Genomic DNA, 18,414 nt, shown 5'->3' on the forward strand with positions numbered 1-18,414 from the left:
ATGGCACGGCATACGACACACAGAGGCAGACAAAATAAGTCGAAGTATATCGACTGAGCAGTTCACATAAAAGAAAGAAACAACTCACCTGACGCTTATGCCCATTGTGTGATCAGGCGCCGACATGTAAAGTGTCTGTTGATATCCGGAAGGGTCATTCATTACCATGTTGTCAGCGTTCTGATTCTGCAACATCTGGAAAAAAAGAAAATAAAACACTGCAACTGACTTTCTTAAGCAATCACTTATTCTACGAAATCTGATTCAGATATGAATAACGAGAATAAAGATTTCCTAAGATAACACATGAGAAAATCTGTACTCGAGTTACTTACAGAGGTACCGGTAATGTAATTTTTTTAAAAAATATGTTTAGAAATAGCTAAGTTTTGCACTGAAATAACACTGCCGTTTCACTCGAACTACAAGAAAAATCATGACTGGCTATAAGCCGTTGCATGTTTATTCTGCAGTGCTCAGGACTTGAACAATTTCAGGACACCACGAGCACAACATTCTTCATAACAGCATCGCGCAATACAGTATAACAAAACGTAACGTTCAATAAAGAGACTGTCTTTCAGATTAAATCACGTAACAATCTGTAATATGCAACATTATGGGCAATGTTGGGAAATAGGAGGACATGTCTCAGAATAAAGCCATGGCAGGACATTAGCTTTAAGTCATCAGTCTAGAACAGTTCTTCACGATGATGACGTCGGTATACATTTATTATTATCGTTGTTTGGAGCAGGTTTAATTTAGGAAAATATTTACACCTATTATGTAGTTGCTTGGTATGCGTCGAGCAAAAGTGTTCTAACACCATATTCAACACATCAAAACTTTAATAATAATAATAATAATAATAATAATGAAATGACGTATGGCTTTTAATACCGGGAGTGTCCAAGGTCATGTTCGGCTCGCCAGGTGCAGGTCTTTTGATTTGACACCCGTAGGCGACCTGCGCTCATGATGAGCATGAAATGATGATGAAGACGACACATACACCCGCCCCCTGTGCCAGCGAAATTAACCAATGATGGTTAAAATTCCCAACTCCGCCCGGAATCAAAGCCGGGGACCCTGCGACCAAAGGCCAGCACACTAACCATTTACCCATGGAGCCGGATTTTATAACGCTAATTATTCCAGTGAGACCCCAAGCCCATATTAAAAATCGAATAAATAAATAAATAAATAAATAAATAAATAAATAAATAAATAAATAAATAAATAAATAAATAAATAAATAAATAAATAAATAAATAAATAAATATACTTCTATAGGAAATCCTTCAAGTTACTAAAATGAGAGTGTCCTCCCATCTGTGTTCGGGAATTGGAAATTATAAAAGGTGGCAACCCTGCTAATTACAATGATTAATGCACTCAAACCCAGTAGTTCCTCTTTATTATTAACCTGCATAACCTTACAGTGTTTCGAAAATTCTCTAGGTGTAAATTCTATACAACTTCATGCCGAATAAGAGTTCAGCAGTGTTGGTTATTTTTACACACATTCTACATTTCGTAAGACGTATTCACTAGCACAAAGCCTTGTGGGATGCGACGCGAGGAATTGTGGGAGGGAAATGTACTGTCATGGCGCCGCCCTATGCATCCAAAGATCGTAATATTATTATTCGATTTTTTGTATGCCCCACTGATTCCACCAGGATGAGGGACAGAAACAGACGAGAAAAGAAAAGAGAGACCATTACTTCCAAGTCTTCTAAGTCAGTCCAGTGTGTTTAAATGGATATATTCTCATAAAAGGATGGCTACAGCGATTTTGACGGTCAGAAGTCTATTCGGCGACCAACTCCTGAATTTGAGTTTTTCAGATAAAAAATGAAAGTTACGTAACTCAAAATATGCCGATACCGAAAATCTGCCATGAAAAGAGGTTCTTTAGCGTCTTTATAAATATAATCATACAAACCAAACGCCATGGCACTACAGCCCTTGAAGGGCCTTGGCCTACTAAGCGACCGCTGCTCAGCCCGAAGGCCTGCAGATTACGAGGTGTCGTGTGGTCAGCACGACGAATTCTCTCGGCCGTTATTCTTGGTTTTCGAGACCGGGACCGCTATCTCACCGTCAGATAGCACCTCAATTCTAATCACAGTGGACCTCGAACCAGCCCTCAGGTCCAGGTAAAAATCCCCGACCTGGCCGGGAATCGAACCCGGGGCCTCCGGGTAAGAGGCAGGGACGCTACCCCTACACCACGGGGCCGGCATAAATATAATGATAAATGATTGAAATTCGATAGTCATCTTGGGCATGGAAGGCGAGCCTCCTCAATCAACTACTTGACGCTAGATAATCCACAAACGTGTAAAGTGATTTATAGAGGTCATCAACTTAAAATATCTTCGCAACAGGTACATATCGGTAGTCTTCGGACTATGAGAGATGGTGGTGGTGATGGTGATTTTTGTTTTAGAAGGAAATACAACGCAGATGCTAAATAAAGGAAATGGCCATGAAAAGCAAGAAAATTAAATATTTCCCGGCCTTGGAAACCAAACACCACAGCGGTTGGTAGAGGAAAAGAGTGTGTCAAGGAAGGACAAAAAGGAAAAGAAAAGGCATAAAGAAGAGAACAAATAAGTGAAAACAATATCAAACTTTGATTGTCCCACGAGGTGTGAGCCTAATGTACTGGTCATATTCATGTGAATGGCTTCCTCTATCACTCCTACCTCCATCCGAAAGTAACTGGACAAATTACAGATAACTTGTGATGAAATTTCACCTCTCAGTAACTCTGTTCAGAACCACTTCCTTCGGAATCCGATCAACCCATTTAACCAACATGAAGTTTATTTTCAATTAATTCCTACGCATGTCGTTGCCATTTTTATTTTCAAGTGACTGTATGTTCCTAATAAACTAGTGAAGCGATGTCCAAGGGAGCCGAGTATGAAGAGAATGAGGTAAAGAGAGAGAAGCGAATTTTCCACTAATAGCCGCACATGTCAGTCGCAAGGCAAGCCATTAGGTAGCCATTGGCCCGAGCCCAAAAAACGACTGAAATTACAAGCAGTGCAATAATATATTAGAGTTTTAAAATTAGCTCACTTTCCCCTTCAAGTACTGAAATGTATCAAATTCTACTTTGTAACACTTTAAACATACATTAAAACGAACTCGATGTAGCGAATGTCTTTTTTTTTTTTCTGTGTGTAATTGATTTAAAGTCACGATTCCTGCTGGCAACGCTCTCCAAGGGGACATCCTTCAACATCAAGTTGTACAGTATAAAAGTATTTTCAAAAGTGGTTCTGGTCCCAGAAACTCTTCAAATACGAGGATTGCAGCATAGCCTGATGAAAATGGAAATACACAGGCTGTTTTCCGTCATTCGACCAGGTCAAGAATGGAATGAATCTAGCGGCGAGGATAGGAATTGCGTCGGCTGCCGAAACCTGTCGCACTTCTCTGGGGCAATGATTAATGATTGACAGATGAAATTATATTGGAGAGTGTTGCTGGAATGAAACGATGACAGGATAAACTCAAGTACCCGGAGGAAAAAAACACTGTCCCGCCTCCGTTTGTCCAGCACAAATCTCACATAGAATTATCGGGATTTGAACCACGAAAGCCAGCGGTGAGAGGCCGGCGCGCTACATTTCGGAGAGACGTGGGTTCGAAACCCTCCGTCGGCTGTCCTGAGAATGGTTTCCCATTTTCACATCCAGTCAAATGCCGGAACAGTTCTTATTCACAGGCCACAACCGATTCCTTCCACTTCATTACCTAGTTTAATTCTCCTTCATTAACTCCTCAACGAAGTCGGCGTCAGGAAGGACAACCGGCCGTAAAACATGTCAAATTCATTCCATCTCATCCCCAATCCCGTATCAAGAAAAGGGACTCAGAGGTAGACATGCAATATTATATTATACTATTATTAATATGGTCCGGGTCCATGGCTAAATGGTTAGCGTGTTTGCCTTTGGCCCAGGAAATCCCGGGTTCGACTCCCGGCCGGGTCGGGGATTTTAACCTTCATTGGCTAATTCCGGTAGCTCGGGGGCCGTATTCAGCATTAGAATTCATCATAGTCGTCATCGCGAAAGACCTGCATCATGCCTCTTTGGAGGCCACATCGCATTATTATTATTATTATTATTATTATTATTATTTACCTCGTGCACTGGTTGCACCTCTTCCAATTTCTCTCCGATTAGTATTAATAGAGGATGACTGCCCAGTAGTCGTTCCTCTTAAAGCAATAAACATTACCACCTCCACTATTCGTAGCCACGGCTCTTGGTGGGATAGAATGGCCCGTCTTTGCCGCTAGGATTTAACTTGATACTCAAGTTTTGTGCAGGCTGAGTTAACCTCAGGGTTATGTGTCCTTCCAGGAGTGGAAATTACGTTTCTTAAATTTTTCGACTTCCTGGCAGGGATCGAACCTACGTCCCTCCAGATGAACCGAGCTCCTTTGCCAAAGATCGTACATACTCCTAATCATTATTTATAATTTCAAAACCGGGCGAGTTGGCCGTACGGTTAGGGGCGCGCAGCTGTGAGCTTGCATCCGGAATATAGTAAGTCCGTGGTTTCCCCATTTTCACACCAGGCAAATGTATCTTAATTAAGGCCACTTCCATCCCTCTTCTAGGCCTTTCCTATCCCATTGTCGCCATAAGACCAATCTGTGTCGGTGCGGCGTAAATAATAAAAAGCACACAATCCGCATTTCCCTTTTGTAAAGATGGAAAATCAAAGTGCTTTTCAATATTCAACAGTCGTCACCGAATAATCATTATCTGAGACATGAGTGGTATATTGATTAAAAAAAACACTCGATAAATACATTGACGACATTAAAATGAGCCCTGTGCATTTCCTGCAGAACATGAACAAACAACTCACCGCAGATATCTCTTCTTGCGATAGATAGTTCGTTTTGCACATTCACGGAACACACAACCACGCACGTAAAGCCCCCTTCACAGACTGGTTCACGGAACAGAAAATACAAAACAACATCTGACTGACATACGGTCGGAGAGCGGAAACCCCTGAGGCTAATGAGAAGAAGGGAGGGCAAGGAGGAAGGGATTCAGCCCCTAACGGACAGGTATATAAGAAAAAAGAAGCGCAGGATAGCCAATCTACCCTTGCCTGTAGCACCTGTCTTGTCCCCTACTCATAGAGCAACAAGTTGCTCTTTGATCACGTGATGACTCCAATCTAAAAGTCATACAATACTGTAACACAACCCACGCAAATCTAATAAGTTAGTGGGTTCAATTTTGTAATCCATGTGCATGTGGCGAACTCAAGAGAGGGGATTTGGACAAGGTCCTTCGACCCCTCCCCAATTATTCGTAATCCTCCAACTCGGCATTGTCAGTCTGAGTACCGTACGCGACTGAACTTAAAAATCGTGGATTCCACTCCAGTCTGGTCGAAGATGCCTGCGCGCAATGGCCTACAGTTAACAGTTATATTCAAACCAAACCCCATGGCACAACAGCCCCGAAGGACCATGGCCTACCAAGCGACTGCTGTTCAGCCCGAAGGCCTGCAGATTACGAGGCGTCGTGTGGTCAGCACCACGGATCCTCTGGGCCGTTATTCTTGGCTGTCTAGACAGGGGCCGACATCTCACCGTCAGATAGCTCCTCAATTGTAATCACGTAGGCTGAGTGGACCCCGAACCAGCCCTCAGATGAAGGTAGAAATGCCTGACCTGGCCGGGAACCAAACCCGAGGTCTCCGGGTAAGAGGCAGGCACGCTATTCCTACACCGCGGGGCCACCACAAACAGTTGTATGGGTAAATAAAATAATTATATAGGTACCACTGTCTCTGAAGATCAATAGTAGCTTATGGAAAATAAATCCGCGTTGTAATAATAATAATAATAATAATAATAATAATAATAATAATAATAATAATTGGCTGCTCGTTTCGAGTCACGGAACCGAGAGTTTGGATTCGGGAGATGGTAGATTCGAATCCCATCGTCGGCAGTGCTGAAGACTGTATCCCATTTTCTTCCCATTTGGGTGGGAAGAGGTATAGAGTACACCCACGGTATCCCCTGCTTGAAGTAAGAGGTGACCAAAAGGGACCCCAGGGGCTCTTGACTGGGAAGCGTGGGTTGGCATCCACGGAGCCTTTTACTGAGTCCTGTCATTGCTTTCACTTACTTTTTCTGGGCTCCTTATTTTCATCTTTCCTATCTGACCTCTCTTGATGAACTCCTGTTCTTTTCAGACCCCGACGGTATTAGGACACAACAGGTTGCTTGACGTCGCACCGACACAGATAGCTCTTATGGCGACGATGGGATAGGAAAGGGCTAGGAGTGGGAAAGAGGCAGCCGTGGCCTTCATAAGGTACAGCCCCAGCATTTGCCTGGTGTAAAAATGGGAAACCACGGAAAAAACATCTTCAGGGCTGCCGACAGTGGGGTTCGAACCCACTATCTCCCGAATACAAGCTGATAACTACATGCCCCAACCGCCCAGCAACTTTATCGGTGACGGTATTAAGTTTAAGAGGCCTAGGGAGTCTCATTTTTACGCCCTTCCTGGCCCTTCGTGACACTTCCTTTTATTTTCCCGATAATTTCACTCTTCGAAGGTTAAGGCCTTCTTCTTTTTTTCCCTTTGATTAGTGTTAATAGATGATGGTTGGCTAGTTTTACTTCCTCTTGAAACAATAATCACCACCACCACCACCACCTTACAGGAATTGAATCCTCGTTCTTCCGGATCAACAGAGCAGATCTTTACTGCCTCAATAATAATAATAATAATAATAATAATAATAATAATAATAATAATAATAATAATAATAATAATAATAATAATAATAATAATAATAATAATAATAATACCCCATAACAGTTTGGAGTTGGTCATTCCAACACACACGTCTCATGAGTTGAGGGGTCACAGGGGGCCATTTAACACATTGGTCGACTGAGTTACAAGGGGCCGTAAGTACATTATTCTAACACATTCAACCAATTCCAAAACAGGAACAGAGTTTATAGAATACGTTAATTAATATCGACCACCACTGCAGAAAGCACAATTGTTTCCTCGCCGAGCTGGAAACATCTTCAACCTGAACACTGGCACCGGGCGATGACAGGTGTGGCTGGGTACAGATGTGGTTCCGTTGACAGCCTATCTTTCTCATGACTGAGATTGACCGTCGGCTGCCGGAGCCTGTCGCTCTCCTCATTTCGCAAAAAAGCAATACAATTTGCGTCAAAAGAATTATGATCTCTTTTGGTAAAATGAAATGAAATGGCGTATGGATTTTAGTGCCGGGAGTGTCCGAGGACAAGTTCGGCTCGCCAGGTGCAGGTCTTTCGATTTGACGCCCGTAGACGACCTGAGCGTCGTGATGAGGATGAAATGATGATGAAGACAACACATACACCCAGCCCCCGTGCCAGCGAAATTAACCAATGATGGTTAAAATTCCCGACCCTGCCGGGAATCGAACCGGGGTCCCCTGTGACCAAAGGCCAGCACGCTAACCATTTAGCCATGGAGCCGGACTATCTCTTTTGGTATAGCCAGATGATAGAATTTAACAAAACCACAATGTCCCTACTCCGTGTGGGTGTCGTAAGAGGCAAGTAGACGGGGCCCAGTGGCTTTCTTCTTTGTTCTAGACATTTCGTACCACTTGATCGGCTAATGTTAGCTAATGACTTAAATATTTAGGAGAGGACATTCCGTACCACCTGAAAGAGTGGGAAGTATTGCGAAATATAAATGATATCCTAATGAATGTATTCATTTGTATATATCCATTGTCCACTAAAGGAGCAGAAGCCTCCGCACGGTCCCCGCGCAGCCGGCCAGGAGCGTGTGACGTCAGCGGACCGTGGACCGTCTGCCAGGCGCTGTAACTTAAACTACAAATCAGTGTATCTTCCTTATCAGAAATACGTTTACGTTGTAATATAATCTTTTCAGACGAAAACCACTAAGATATTGCCTAAAACTATTATTTTTATTATTTTGTTTGTGTGCTTTCGTAAATATTGCAGACCTACTTTAAAACCCAGAATAGTTTAAAAATCATTTTCAGATGCTTCAGTACACCGGAAATGTTAGTATTTACAGTTCCCAATTACTTGAAAGAATTTAACGTAAGTACCCTATACACGTACACCTTAAATGAACCAAAGCTTAACAATCAAGAAATGATATTAACCGAAAAAGTCTAAATAAAATACACAAGATTAAATACTGCATATTGTTACTTTTCCTGAAAATAGTAAGTACTGTACTAACATTATTGCTTTTTTTCAATAACAAAAATCAATAATAATAATAATAATAATAATAATAATCATCATCATCATCATCATCATCATCATTAGGCCTCCTCTAGACAAAGCCGAGATCCAGTCAGAGTTCCTAATATTAATGCATTTTCCAGTTTTTCCTCCGTAGATGAAGCTAGTGGTGATTGCTTTTTTCGTAACTCGGTATGCAATATACCCCGCCAACATTTTCAATAAGTCCTTATTTTCATTTTGTAAGCAATCTTCGAAATTGTGCTGCTCAGTAAACTGATCTATTAATGAGTCAACTATACAATTAAAGTCGTTATTCTCTGAATCATACATTTCCAAGTTAGTTTCGACTTATTCTATGGTGTCATTAGTAACAGCACAGTCTTCTCGGTCGAGGACATCTACAGTTTATGTTTCACACTCTTCCCTGTTGCAGTTTGCAGTGTTAATTATGTGATTTATGTCATATGCACTTTTGCTCGGTAATAGGGACTTTATTCTCTGGGTAACTATTGTGGGCAGGGGTGGTCATATAAAATATACGATATTTATAGCCTTAGCCACAGAGCCAGAGAGAATTCAGCAGCTTTTCTTACGTTTTGTCGTTCACTACCAGTTACTAGTAAATGTTGTTCGATTATTTTATGAGTGAATTTTAAGTCCCCGATTTTCTGGTACTGGTACTGTACTAAGTCTTCAAAGATGTTTTGCTTGAGTGCTTCAGTGAAATCACTGACACTAAATATATAGACTGATATTAGCGCGCCAAACAATGCGTAGTGTAATGGGAAGGACGGGCCAGTGACGTCACGACCACGGCAGTCCACTGCGCATCCGTCTCGTGACACCTACAGTCTCTCTTCTAGCTACCGTGTTCCAGCGCAGCAAGGAATCCAGTCGGCCGTGCAACAACAGTATAGTCCGCGCACCTTTTAGCGATATTTCTTTGTACGGGATGTGGAGTAAGGAGGGACCTCTCGCGGTTCCGGTAATACTGCCAACTGAATGAAGATGAAATCTGAATTGAATCGATAATATGATTGATGGATATGAATTTTCTAAACCTTTATTTTCTTAAACCAACAACTGTGTCATACACACTTTATATAACATTATATAACATTTCTCGATGCGAATCTTGTTCCCAGCATGAATTCTATAGTTTGGCTTTGCTGTGTAAATAACAACAGTACTAGTACGTAAAGTGTACGCCAGATGTCACACAGCGATGCAAAAGCGATTCATAGTTTGTGTTTCAAAGGTTGCCAATACGAATCTCAAAGATGCCCGAGGTCGACTTATTCAGCACTAAGGTGCGCGTACGGTACTAGTACGTAAAGTGTACGCCAGATGTCTCACGGCGATGCATAACCCGATTGTGTTTCAACAGTTGCCGACACGAATCTCGAAGATATCCGAGGTCTACCGATTCAGCACTAGGAAGCTTAGGTATCAAGAAAAGGTTCACGTATAGTATGTGGGGTTTGCCCTTTCTCCATCCATCACCTGTCGATTGTACATGTACAATTGAAGTAAAACAAACAAACAAACAAACAAACAAACAAACAAACAAACAAACAAACAAACAAACAAACAAATAAATAAATAAATAAATAAATAAATAAATAAATAAATAAATAAATAAATAAATAAATAGGCCGAGCTGTTCATATTCAGACAACACATTGTACTACCACCCACCACAAAAACATGCAATAGTAATTACATCCCTGCATATAGGGTTGGCGTCAGGAAGGGCATCCGGCCCTAAAACAGGACCAAATCCACATGTGCGACACAGTTCGCACCCGCGACCCCACAGGTGTGAAAAAAGCGGTGGAAGAAGAACAATAGGCAGGGCTGAGTGGCTCGGACGGTTGAGGGGCTGGCCTTCTGACTCCAACATGGCAGGTTCGATCCTGGCTCAGTCCGGTGATATTTGAAGGTGCTCAAATACGTCAGCCTCGTGTCTGTAGATTTAATTGCACTTTAAAGAACTCCCGCGGGACTAAATTCCGGCACCTCAGCGTCTCCGAAAACCGTTAAAGTAGTTAGTGGAACATACAGCCAATATTATTATTAAATAATTATTTTAATTATTACTTAAAATAATAATAATTCGGAGGCCGGGATTCTAACCGGTTCCACAAGGGATACTAAAAAATATTTGAAAAAACACGAATGTGAGGGCTACAGATTGATTTTTTTGCATGCACTCCCGTCGGAGTTCTTTTACGTGCTAGTAAATCTACCGCCACGAAGCTGGCGTATTTGAACACCTTTAATACTACCGAACTGAGCGAGGATCGAACGTGCCAAGCTGGGCTTAGAAGGCCAGCGCTCTAGCGTCCTAGCTACTCAGCCCGGCCTTACATGCATTCGTAAAAGGAAGACCGCATAAAGATAACAGCTGATGACAGAGTTTACCTACCTACGCAAACGTTAAGATAAAGAGGATTTGAAAATATCAAATTAAATCTCCCGGAATCAAGAGGCAAGCCTACAACTTTGAAACGTGTACTTTCAGTTTCAAGCTTACTTCATTGCTACTACACGAAATATTCTTCACAAACAAACTATACTCACACTGTCTTCGTCACTTTCACTGTTATCGGTATTGTAGTCTATCGGTTCCTCAAAAATTGCAAGTAGCTCTTCCGTGTCCATACTTTCCCAATGTGCAGTAATACAGGAATATAACTTTACGTCAAGGAGGCAGGCACCCTTGAACAAGCACGATTGCTTCCGACTTATCGCGTAGCAACTTAATTGCGCCACGTTTGACAATGTCATATGCTCAAGGTTAAACAGGCCGTGGAGAGAGAGAGAGAGAGAGGTGCGGGAATATGTGGAGTTTTGGTGGAGCGAAACAATAGCGCCTTCTAAAGAATGGCATAACTGGAGTACAATGAATCAAAGCTTTCATACTAGCAACTGCCAATGTTTCTGACTCCGTTAATGTTTACAAGGTTTGCTACTTAGTGGGTTTTTTCTTTTCTTTTAATCTCCATCATTTTTTAAATTTTATATCCGTTCACCTTCCTGGCGGTTGGTTACAAATGACCCCGACTGTATGGTAAAAATCAAATACTGTGCTGTAATATATTGACAGGGCGGATAAACAATCACACGTGAACATTAATTGCGGAGGTGTTGACATATCCAGTCCTCAAGGCTGTGGAATCGATTCTGTCACAGAAGGTCGTTCACTTTGAGAATTACAATGCCGGGGACACTTTTCGGCAGATTTGCAAAGACATGAACCCTTTCAGAGCGAAGTTGCGGGAATGCTACTACGGGGCGAGTTGGCCGTGCGGTTAGGAGCGCGCAGCTGTAAGCTTGCATTCGGGAGATAGTGGGTTCGAACGTCACAGTCGGCAGCCCTGAGGATGGTTTTCTGTGGTTTCCAATTTTCACACCAGGCCAATGCTGGGGCTGTAACTTAATTAAGGCTACGGCCGCTTCCTAATAACTCCTAGCCCTTTCCTATCCCATCCTGATTGCATAAGTTATACAGTGGCGGCGATGAGGGGTCCAGGCGACCCCCGCCCACCATACTTTTTTTTTCTATTTCAGCCAGCTGAAGCTATGAATTATTAAAAAAAGAACTATTTGTACAAACCGTCTTGTCTTATCAGCTGATTCTTTCCTTTATTTACTTTAATTATTAACGAAATTATTAGCGGAAATACGCACAAAATGTCGTTTGTCGCGGCTGATCGATTTGTATAGCGCCACAGAAGCAGTGGAGACTTTGCTTTTGCTATGAGGAAGGGTAGCAGGCTTTTTTCTTTCTTTCTTTCTTTCTTTCTTTCTTTCTTTCTTTCTTTCTTTCTTTCTTTCTTTCTTTCTTTCTTTCTTTTTGCCAAGGTCATGGACACTGAGGTATGGTTCACCCGCTTGCCGCGCGCATTCGTCAGTCTGGTAGTTCCTTAGCGCCTGTTAGTTTCTTAGTATGCAGTCAAACACTAAATGTTTTTTTTTAATTGTATAATTTATGCCGTACTTCTTTTTTAATTGTAATTCTTCTTCTTCTTCTTCTTCTTCGTTATCTGTTTACCATCCAGGGTCGGTTTTTCCTCTCGGGCTCAGCGAGGGATCCCACCTCTACCGCCTCAAGGGCAGTGTCCTGGAGCTTCAGAATCTGGGTCGGGGATACAACTGTGGAGGAGGACCAGTACCTCGCCCAGGCAGCCTCACCTGCTATGCTGAACAGGGGCTTTGGGGAGGGGGGTGATGGGAAGATTGGATGGGATAGACAAGGAAGTGGGAAGGAAGCGGCCGTGGCCTTAAGTTAGGTACCATCCCGGCATTTACCTGGAGGAGGAGTGGGAAACCACGGGAAACCACTTCCAGGATGGATGAGGTGGGAATCTAACCCACCTCTACTCAGTTGACCTCCCGAGGCTGAGTGAACTTCGTTCCAGCTCTCGTACCACTTTTCAAATTTCGTGCCAGAGCCGGCATTCGAACCCGGGCCTCCGGGGGTGGCAGCTAATCACACTAACCACTACACCACATAGGCGGACTAATTGTAATACATCTGTAATATTGTTCCTTTTTTCTGAAAGTTTTATTGTATAGTATTGAATCAAAATTTCAAAAAACAACAACAACAATTATTATTACCGCACTTCAGTTGGTAAAATGTCAACCTTTACCTCTCTATGGAAATTCGCTCAGAGCAATCAAAAACTTGATCAAAAAGTTGCCATTTTGTAGCGGTTTTTTTTCAGTTTTGATGAATAATGCCCCCCCGCCCCTCCGACCGCTATATACCACAAACCCGAGTACTGTTTGTTGACTGCATTTTTTTCTCCCGCACTTTTAATTTCCAATTGCCGCTACTGTGTATACCAATGGTTTCACAAGCAAAATGCCCCTGTTGTATTCACTGCACAGCGATAATTGTCTCCTAATTTACTTTTAGATGTATATAATGTGGACATAATGATTTGTTGGATGTAGTGCTGGCACTTTGTTCCCGAAAACATTGGGAAAACTTTGTTATTCCTTGCACTCCGTGCACTGTGCATCGCTTCCGCTCGGCACGGCTCGGAACAACGCTTCGTCTCTGGGCTACTCGGCTAAGCTCGGCTCAACTCGGCTCAATTCGGCTCGGATTTGGAGCGCTACGCAGCATGTGAAGAAGAGGGAGACAGGGGGAGCGAGCGAGACAGGCGTGGGGAAAGAGAGACACAGCGCTATTGTTCCAAATCGAGGAGTGGGGGTCTGCACTCTGGTCAACCAAGCGAAGTCGTCTTTTGCACTGTGCACAGTGCATGCACCAAGCGCATGCACCCTGAGAGGCCCTGCTCTATCTGATATTCGTGGTGGTTTCACTTCTGGAATTTTTCTTGCACAGAAGAGGATAATTCTGTACTGAAGCGGAAAGTTATATCATATAAATGTTGTTTCCATTTGTGAGGTATGCGGGGATGAATAGCCGACTGTAAGAGCGGGTGCGAAGGCTGGTGCATTCGTTGTGCTCTAGACACGTTAGGAAATACTTTGTCCTAATCACAGTTCTTTAGAAGTTGCTTTACTTCGCACGGACACAGATAGGTCTTATGGCGACGATGGGATAGGGAAGGCCTAGGAGTGGGAAGGAGGCGGCTGTGGCCTTAACAAACTAGTGTGAAAATGGGAAACCACGGAAAACCATTTTCAGTGCTGCCGACGGTGGTGTTCGAAGCACTAACTCCCGGATGCAAGCTAATCATAGCTCTGTATTGTGTTCCTGCAATTACCTTGGAAACACAAGACTCAAAGGTATAAATCCTTTTCTTACCCTTTCCTAGTCAGCAACATTTGCTGGTCAGTTTGCTTGCTTATGAAAGATATTTAGCAAATTTAACCATATCTAAGCAACAGTATAACTTTTTTATGTTGTCGCTTGTGGGTTTTTATCAGTCTGACAATGAAGAATACATGAATAAACTTTAAAAGTTTATTTTAAAATAATCTAAAAAGTCTTCAAAATGCTACATATTGACCGAAAACCAAAATCATTCAGACCCAATGTCCATTCTAAGTACACAGAATCTTGCAACTATTTTTTAAATTGCTTTATCCCAATTTACAACTCTCACTGTTTCTGTTCATGGAAGTCTTTACTTCAGATTTTTCCAACCTAGGACCATTTAACAGGACTTAATTAAAAGAGAAAAAATAAATCGTATGCCAGTTAAGATAACCGAAAATGTTTTAAGCAATATCTATTTAATGTTATAAAATTAAAAAGATTTCGGGTATTATTTTCTTCATAAAACGTAAAATTTTACTAACATGCAATGTCACTTTTCAAGACATCTTGTTCTAGAACATAAAATGAAATATGTTTATTTTGCTAATTTGCTGTCAATAAAATATTGACATTTAATAATTATTAGTAGCAACATTGAAGGATGGTACTAATTTTGGGGTCTTTTGGAAGACTAGTTTTCATATACATATTACTTCTTATATATCGAAAATAATAGAGGACTGAATGGATTTAAAGTTGATATAATGACTTCTTAAGTATTCAACCCATGGATTGGTCTGCGGCAGTTCTCGAGTCGGCTCTATTCATAGCTTTCCTTTTCATCTCTTCATAGCTTCTGCATACTACATCAGACATGATTTGCTTTGCATATTGTAGCGTGGTCTTCCTCGACATATTTTGCCTTCAACCATTCCCTCCAACACAGTTTTCAACAGGCTGTCGTGTCTCAAAATATGTCCTATCAGTCTAGTCCTCCTAATCTTTATACTTTTCCATAAGGTCTAATTTTCCTCCACCTTCTTAAATACTTCAACATTCGTTATTTTTTCTGTCCAACTTATCTTTAGCATTCTTCTATACACCACTGTTCTAAAGAATTTAACCTACTTTTTTCTTCTTTTCCAACTGTCCACGTTTCGCAACCATAAAGGGCAATGCTCTAAACATACGCTTTCAATAATATTTTTCTTTGTTTTTAAGATTAATGGAATTCGTAGTGAAATGCTAATTTGGCTTGTTGAATTCTACTTTTGATTTCCTTCTTGCTTCTTCCATCTTTGGTAATTTTGTTTCCGAGATATTTAAATTGTTTAACACTTTCGAGTGTTTTGTTGCCCACCATTATTTTCATACTTGAGTCTGCTTTTTTTTATCGCAGACCATAACTTTCATCTTTGTCTTACTTATTTTCATGTTGTATTCATTATCTACGATTTCCTCAATTTTTACCATTATTTGTTTGAGATGTTGTTCACCGTCTGCAACTATGGCAATGTCATCTGCAAATCAGATCATATTTATTTGTTCATCCTGTATCCTTATTCCTATATTCAAATCCTCTCGAACTTTATTAATGCATCCTGGATGTAGGCATTAAAAAGCATGGGAGACAAAGTACAACCTTGTCTAACTCCTTTCCTTATTTTTGATCATTCGAAATCTGCAAAAAAATGCAAAAGAATGCTAAATAAAAACGTGTTATTATGGTTTGTTATATCTCAGAATGAAATTTCTATACTACTGAGCAACATCCTAATCCAAAGGGAAAGAAGATGGCAACAACATTCGCCGCCTCCTAATTATAAGTAAAACTGGACCAATACATTTTTAGCCGAATGCAGCAGAAATAAAAGGGTATAATTCCAGGGCATTATTTTTAAAAAAGAAAATACTGTTATATTTTTCTTCTGCCTCATCTCACCAAGATCGTGAACTAACCTAGGCTGGAATCCGTCACACCCGTCTCATCTGTTGCAAGCCCCATGTGGGGAGTTGTTTTATTATTCTCTATAATGACTTTAAAATCATAAGTCATTCAACCATATACTGCTAGCAGTCTCTCCTTCCCGTCACACGGAATTGTTTAGCACAATATTGCAGCTGGATCTTGAGCAGCAATCAAGATGAGAGTCCAGAAATCGCGTGGCTATATCCATCAGAGCATGAAGAAAATACAAGAGGGGTATAATTATTTAGGGTCATCACAGGAGATAGAGAAGGGGTTGAGGGAGGGCTCGTGTTACGGCAGGTAGAAGCAGGTGGTGGTGGTAGTTGTTGTTGTTGAACACCCTTCTCAACCCTAATCAGACCTTCCCTATACCGGTGCTACATAACGATCAGTAGAACAAACGTAGTCACAGGCAGCGCACAATAAATAATAATAATAATAATAATAATAATAATAATAATAATAATAATAATAATAATAAAGCTAATGGAGACGATGTGGATCAAGTGAAAAATGAACAAATGCCAGAATGTAAAGTGAGGCTTATCGTGGTCCCTAGTTGGCCGATTAGCGAAGTTGAATGAATGAAATAATAATAATAATAATAATAATAATAATAATAATAATAATAATAATAATAATAATAATAATAATGGCTTTATATACCACTAACTACTTTTACGGTGTTCGGAGACAACAAGGTGCCGGAATTTAGTCCCACAGGAGATTTTTTACGTGTCAGTAAATCAACCGACACGAGGCTGACGTATTTGAGCACCTTCAAATACCACCGGACTGAGTCAGGATCGAACCTGCCAAGTTGGGGAGCGCATTAACCGTCTTAGCCACTCAGTTCGGCTGTTAATTTTTTAATGCTCAAAGCATTTCTCCGTAGACAAAGTAGGGGTCCCCATACCACGAAAAACGTGAATTTAAGCAATTTCCTCAATTTTGCCGAAAGTTAAAGGGCTACAGGGTCTGGAAAGGTTTCAAATTGTGGGTGTTGGATAAAAAAAAAAATCACTTCCGGCCTAAACGCAGTTCAGCAAAAACCTAAAATCCTTGTTTCATTACTCGTTTTCTTTTTGATTCAAATCCTAGCCAAATTAACATATTTACATAATTTTTTCTGTAATGTGTTCCTTGGTTCAATACCTTCAAGCGTTTTTTGATTTTTGAAAGATGTCCACACTGATGTAAGGTTATAAGAGCTTAAGTGAAACTCTGCATGACTCACATTAGCGCTCCTAGTGGTGCTTAAGTGAAACTGTGCATTGATTCACATTAGCGTTCGTAGTGGTAAAAAAATCAAACTACTAATCTAATCGACCGGATAACAATGTTTAAGAAAAGGATTGTAATTTTAGGAATAAATAAAGAATATCATTCTCATCATCATCATCATCATCTTCTTCTTCTTCTTCTTCTTTTTCTCCTTTTCTAGCCTGTTTCATTCCACTGCTGGATATAGGCCTCTTCCATATGCTTTCATTGTCTTCGGTCTTGAGCCACTTGGAACCAGCGTGTTCCAGCCAACAGCTTTATGTCATCGAGCCATCTTTTCTGGGGTCTTCCAATGCCTCTCTTGTGTTCTCATCGTCTCCAGTGAACAATCCTAGAGGTCCACCTGTTGTACTATACGCGAACCTTTTCTTGAGCCCTGTGCTCCCTAGTGCCAAATAGCTTAATATGATAATAGTGGAAACTCTCCTCACTTAGCACGCAGAGCAGCGGCGACAGCACGTAGTGCTGCCATCTAGCGGCTCGCAGGGAACACTAACATAACGCGCCATTCAAACACTATACATTTCGACTTCCGACCCAACGAAATACAGATGTTAAGACGTTTGCGTCGTTCTTGTAACATAACATAGGGAAGGTAAAATGTGGATGTTGATCTGAATGAACCAGTAATAAGAATAAAACAAATGTTATTATCAAATTAAAACATTAGATCGTCATGTTATGACTAGGGCCTACAGTCTTCAAGAGCAAATCACACATGCAATATCTTTTTAAACTTCGTATTTTTACAGGGAATATTTTTCACTGTTGAGTCATTGGTTCTATTCACATATGCCTTCATAAGAACTTTGAAATACTTGTCAGTCAGTAATTTTACACAGCTGTTACATAAGCCTACACTACATTCATTCAATGACAAAAACCTGCCATTTAATTTTCTTCTAATTCCATCTTTGCTTTCTAACAAAAACTTAAAAAAACTATCTTCAAATGTTCTTGATATTTTAGCATATAACTTTCCCCCACAAATATTCGGAAACATAATTTTAGAATTGTCATACTTTTTCATTTCTATGTGCAAGTTTCCCATACTATAATCATTATCATAAGATGACAATACATACCTACACCCAGCATGGGGAAATT

At 40.9% G+C, this 18,414-nt stretch overlaps 1 protein-coding gene across 1 annotated transcript in view; it reads right to left on the minus strand.

Moving 5' to 3' along the window:
• LOC136884796 (TOX high mobility group box family member 2) overlaps positions 1–18,414 on the minus strand; it is a 690,340-nt gene that overhangs the window by 137,895 nt on the left and 534,031 nt on the right. Inside the window, exon 4 of the mRNA XM_068230184.1 lies at positions 89–195. Within this exon, the coding sequence (XP_068086285.1) occupies positions 89–195 (107 nt within the window). The remainder of the gene's footprint in view (positions 1–88; positions 196–18,414) is intronic.

The sequence above is a fragment of the Anabrus simplex genome, chromosome 13 (genome assembly GCF_040414725.1).
Source record: "Anabrus simplex isolate iqAnaSimp1 chromosome 13, ASM4041472v1, whole genome shotgun sequence".
NCBI lineage: Eukaryota > Metazoa > Arthropoda > Insecta > Orthoptera > Tettigoniidae > Anabrus > Anabrus simplex.